At 40.2% G+C, this 5,816-nt stretch overlaps 1 protein-coding gene across 1 annotated transcript; it reads right to left on the bottom strand.

Moving 5' to 3' along the window:
* Nucleotides 1–225: 225 nt before the first annotated feature.
* On the bottom strand, nt 226–5,255 carry NAA50 (N(alpha)-acetyltransferase 50, NatE catalytic subunit; the record flags this gene model as incomplete). Its single annotated transcript, XM_010179382.1, has 4 exons — nt 226–1,011; nt 3,484–3,550; nt 4,484–4,603; nt 5,072–5,255. Coding segments are annotated over 4 exons (552 nt in total), but the record flags the coding sequence as incomplete, so codon positions are not given.
* Between the last annotated feature and the right edge of the window lie 561 nt (nt 5,256–5,816).

Here is a 5,816-nt window from a genome sequence, read left to right as displayed (position 1 = left end):
TTTTAAAGCAAGGGTCTTGCCTCAGGATTCATATTTTTACAAGGTTATTCTTGCCAACACCAGATCTAGCTCTTATTCTGGCAGAAGTCTGCTGGGAGTGGGGTAATGAAAAAAAAAAAAAAAAGAAAAAACAAAGACCACTCTAAACCCTCCTCTCAGTTAAGAAATGTAGCACCAGCTTGGGTGAGGAGTATTTAAAAAAAAGCATTCATAAAGATCAGCTCAGGCAGAGTGAAAAGGTATGGTAAAGTAACCCACCCTTCTCAGCAAAAGATGGAGGAAAAAGCCATACTCAAAAATATTGGGAATAACTAAACATACTTTTCTGAGGCGGGGGGAATTAAGAGGAAGAATGGGAAGTACTGAAGTAACATTCAAAGGTTTGGGGGGGGAGTAAAGTACCCTGTAGGTTATAAAAAACACAATAATGTAGGAGTCAAAGGACAAGATATTGCTTTTCCTTTTTTCCCCCATTGGATTTACATTCTGCTTACTGAAAGAGATAATTCTGAAGGAAACTTGTCATCAGGATAACCTGCTCAAGCCCTCCACACCTCAAACTTAAAAAATCTGCACACCTTTTCCCACCCCAACAAAAACAAAAACCCAAAAAGCCCCACCAAAAAAAGAAAGCTCAAAAAAAAAACCAACCCCAAATATGATTGGACAATCCTTGGAAGAAGCATTACATTTCGTTGGAGAGAGGTCAAGAAAAAAAATTAAGATGAAGGGGTGGAGTAAAAAATAAAAAAAGGAAGAAAATATCAAGAGGCCTCTCTTTCCTTATTTGGCGACAAGCAAGTGCAAGAAAGTGTTCGTTGGGGTTTTGTTCAGTTGTCGGTCTTTTGCACATCTGCGTTCTGGCCAAGACAAGGGGCTTTGAGGTTCTTCTGCAGCACGTGAGCATCTGCGGGCTCTATCCTCTTGTAGTAGTTTTTCTTCGTCTCAATGATCTCAAAGCCAAACTTTCTGTAGAAGTCAATTGCGGACTCATTGCTGATCTGGACATGCCTGGGACAGAAAGGACAGAGAGAGATGTGTCAGAACTTTCTGTGGTACAGCATTCTGCCTCCACACTCGGACCAGTCAAAGGCAAGAAAAGGAGCTATCTAGATAGAGATAGGAATGATGGCGTATGTTCAGGATTGGAAATTCTGGTCTTCTCAAATCAACTCTGAGCTAATGCACGGCTCCTGGATGGCCTGGGGCAGTCATTCTGACAAGAGGCAAACATTTCCCCTCAGTAAAGCTCTTTTAGGGAACACAAATAGCAGAGGGTCTCTGAAGCATTACTAGCTCAGTAATTTCAGTTTTTCATAATCTGGAAGTGACAGATATTTTGTGGAAACATACAAAAGTTTCCCTGTACAGCCAATTCTAACTTCCTGTAGTGACACTTCTCAGATGACCAAAACAGTCATTGGAGTGATGATCCCTACACACTGCCACACAAAACTGGCCATGGTGTTTGATACCATTTTAACTCCTTGCTCACTTCCAACTACTCCTCTCTCCTCACAAAAAGCTATGGCAGCACAAAGCAGCCCTATGGACTTAAAAAGTCCATTCCCCTTTTATCTATCTTCCCCAGAGTTTTACAGATCTTGCTAGCATATATTGCAAGAGTTTCAAGGCCTCCAAAACAAACAGCCATCAGTTCTTCATTCTAAGCGACTAGGACATTTATTTGCACAAGTTCTTTATATATAAAAAAAAGTTTGGCTCAGCAAAAGGCATTCATTAAACACTTCCAAATTTCAGCAGACGCTGCACATGAATCACTTTGTCATGACAACACGCTGCATAACCATAGAACCAAAGGAACTCTGGAAGCAACAGCAGAACTAAACAAAAGATCTTAGTGTTAAGCCAAATAAACACCAAATAGCTAAAAGGAAACTTCATAATGACAAATTTAACCACCAATAGCAAATTGAGTGCCAAGCTGCATAATACGTTCAGATAGAATATGCACAACATTACACACATTGTAATAAAATCAATAGGCCACTGAAAGGACTTTGTTATGCCCAACTTTGGGGGCTGTTCATTGTCATCCCAGAAACCTACTCTGTGAAGTATTATGAAGGATTTGGTTTTTGCATTAAAAAGAGCATGCAGTTTCTTCACTGTGCACACAGTGCAAAAGCAAAAAGAAAAGCCTGTGCCAGCTAGCAGGCATCTGAGACAGACTTCATTGCAACTTCTGAGGCAGGAGAGCAAGAATACAAGCCAAAAGCTGCTTTTTACTCTAACTCATCTTTAAAACAACTGGTTCCTCTTACAGAGATGGCACAAAGCTACAACAGCAGAGCACTTGGAAGATGTTGCATCTCCTTGGCAGAGGTAGACTAAGCTTGAGAAGGTCACTCCACTTGTAGTGATATTGGGGTATAAAACACTCCTCACAACACATCTTCACCAGTTCTGGCCAGGGTTCAGGGTGCAGCTCAGTGGCAGCATAAATCCACCCAAGCCATACCTGCTGTGGGACTCTCCCTACCTGTGCACTGTGCTTGTACTGATATAAGCAAGCAGTGATGGACAGGGAAGAAGCTGGCTCAGAGAAGTGATCTGGACAAAAACTGCATCAGGTCACTTGGTATTCAGACAGACACCAATGCACAGGAAGAAGCAGAAGCATGTGGCCAGCAGTGAAGGGGAAACAAAGCTTTGGCATCTATGGATTTCAGGCTCTATTTCCATGGGGATGTATTAGGATAGCAGTGCTCTTTTAAGCAGACCTGTCCTCTAACCCAGTGCTTGTTCTCTTGTCTGCATCATGCCAAGTGCTTATGCAGACATGCAGTTCATTTGGGAAAAAAAACCAACAAAACACACCAAAAAAATTACCAAAACCCCACAACCTCCTTCCCCCCCAGATCCGCAAAACTCTGCCAAAACACACTAAAACAAAAAACACTACCCAAAAACAAAACTGGAAACAGCTTCCCCAGCTGGGTCAGGTCACTGACCTAGTTTACTGTGTTGCTGCACAAACAGCTGACCTGGCATCATGCAAGAATGGGAATAAGCAGTGCTTGCAAGCACCTCTGATCTGATGTTCTAACCCACACAGTGCTGCCATAGAAGACAGAAACCGCAAATGCATCAAAACTGCATTCAAGTCTTGCAGCATTTTCCATTCTAAGGACAACACTGTATGGTAAAAAAAAATAATTCCTTCCCAATTTTTTTTTAGTCATATGGTGTAATTCTGTAATAGAACACCATTTCGTAACTAAATTATTTTCAAATTCAGCAAGTTTGCAGAAGCTCTTCTAAAGCAAGCAAGCTTTTGGCTTTTTCAGCGTCACACAACAAGCCCAGAATATGACCCCAGCTTTCTTGCTAGTACTTACAAGATATCCCATAAATGCACAGAAATACATACTGAAAATGCTCTTGGATCTCCCTCCCTTTGCTCCCATATATGCCTCTATAATATCTCCACAAATGCATGAGTGTAATTCATTTACTTACAGATAGATGTTGTCAAAAGTGCCATCTTTTTCACAGATGTTTAAGACGTGATTCAACATTTTAGTTCCTGCCAAAAGGTAAAGAGATACTTAAGAAAACCAAAAGTGAACAACGAGGTCTATACTTGGCTAATGACGTTCTTGAGAAAAGGCAGGTTAACTGTAGGTAGGCTAAAATGACAGAGCTTGATAGAACTAGGAAAGACAAATAAAACATGGTGTGTAAGTATTTCACTATCTTTGACTGCTCACAAATTCATTGTTTCTTTGGAGAAAAAGCACCCAACAGCCCAGAAGCATAAGTATGAAGCAGCCCCATTTAAATACTAGCTTCAAGGTCTCAAAAACTCACCTCAAAATCTGGTCAAAACAATGTATAAAGCAATGAGAGCACTACTAAGTTTTTCTAATAAAGAACTAGTAAAGTAATTTAAAAGCAAGTTATCTTTTCATTCCAGTTTGTCAAAGCAAACAGGTTACTGTTCTTGATTAATCTGGCCCATGGATTTGCAACATGAAAAGATCTAATTGCAGCATAGACAGAAAGCAGGTATTACCCCTGAACAGCAGTAATCAGTAGTAATAAAGGGAAAATAAATAGAAAAAACCCTACACTTAGAAGAGTGAAGAGATAACCTAATGAAGAAATGTTGTGTTCTACTTACACATGACTTGCACACTGGGTGCATATCTCTAACAAATTATTTCTTATCTCTGTGCATCAATTTTCACCTCTATAGAAGCAGAATATTTACATCACAGTTTGATAAATTGATTAAGATTAAAATAATGTGAAAATCTGAAAGTTCCACAAAAAGTAAACTTCTGAAAGGCAGGAAAAAGAGAGCACATCATAAGTTACACTCTCTCTAAAGTCTCTTCCACAGAAATCAGTTGTCTAAAAGTGCACTATCTTGGTTAGAACTCTGAAAGATCATTAGAAGGCTGCAGAGCAATCTGGTTTCTTTGATGACTCAGATTCGAAAGAATATGCTCCTTACCTATTCCTAGCCTTCGGTAGGGTGCCAGGCATCCAAGTGTCATGATGTACAGTCTCTTCTGGTTCTGGGAGTGATCCACCCTACAGCACACTGCTCCCACTGCAATATCATTGAAATAGGCTGCCAGGGAGGGAAACAAAGCATTATCAGTCACAAGTCTGAAACTGTACGTACAGCTTCTTCATTTACATCCTGTAACTTCCTTCCTTCCCTCTTGCTAATTCTCCCATCCAGATAAAACACCACACATTATGCCTTAACACTTGAAGTTACCAATAGTGCTCTGACACAGTGCTTGGCTTATTACAGCTCAAACCAACTAGCAATGACATCGGGAGGTAAGCTGGCAGCACACATACCTTAAGTTCTGCTGTAACAGAAAACAGGCCTATTCCCAGTAAAATGGAATCTATTTAGCACACAAACCCTCTGAGGTTGGGACTGTGGCTTTTTGGGGTTCCCAAACAGTTATTTTTTCATTATGTAAAACAGCAAAATAGAAGGATCTGCTGTTCAAAACCTTTCTGGATAGCAATGAGGAGCACTTCTGCCACCATAGCCCACAATTACTGGCAAGAACACTTGTACCTAATTTGGCTAGCTCGCCAACCTCCAGTACATCCTTGTAGAACTTGTCATTGTAGCTGACAGGAAAAATGACCTGGTTTAGCCTCTTCAGCTGCTTAATGTTGTGTGGCGTCACATCTCCCAGCTCGATCCGGCTACTGGAACAAATCAAAACATGCTTAACATCTGACACATTGCAAAATTTCTATGGACATCAAAAATTAATTACTTCATTAATGCTTTAAGACTGTCCCGCCTTATAATCAGTTCAAAACATATTTGAACTGCAATGTTCAACCCATACAATTATGTTTTTGTTTGGTGGCCGATTTAATCCCCAAACCAAATTTCAGTTGGTACTATACAGTCAGAAGTTTCTCAGGCTCCACTTAACACTGATGTAACCATAGCATATGTGTGGTATTATTGGGTGGGAGACAGGAGCACACAAATCTCTGTAGAAGTATTAGATTTAACATTATCCCATTAGTTTCCTCATTGACTATCAACATCACAGGGGGGAAAGGGAAAAATAAATGAGGGATGGGTGCTTAGAATAGAGACCAAGAAAATGAAGTCCACATCCATGCTTCAGACAGTTCTAATTTTACCACCTATAAGTAAAAAGCTTATGCTTAGACAAAGACTAAGTCATTACTAGACATGTCTCTGAAAAGCAACAATACTGTGTGCAGCAAATTCATATTAAGCCTGTTAATATGCAAGTGTGCCACTGTCAAGGTGATACATGCATCTGTCGTGATCA

Source organism: Mesitornis unicolor, unplaced genomic scaffold (genome assembly GCF_000695765.1).
Source record: "Mesitornis unicolor isolate BGI_N332 unplaced genomic scaffold, ASM69576v1 scaffold1562, whole genome shotgun sequence".
Taxonomy (NCBI): domain Eukaryota; kingdom Metazoa; phylum Chordata; class Aves; order Mesitornithiformes; family Mesitornithidae; genus Mesitornis; species Mesitornis unicolor.
Note: the sequence above shows the minus strand (reverse complement) of the source record. Positions and strands in the feature narration are given on the sequence as shown.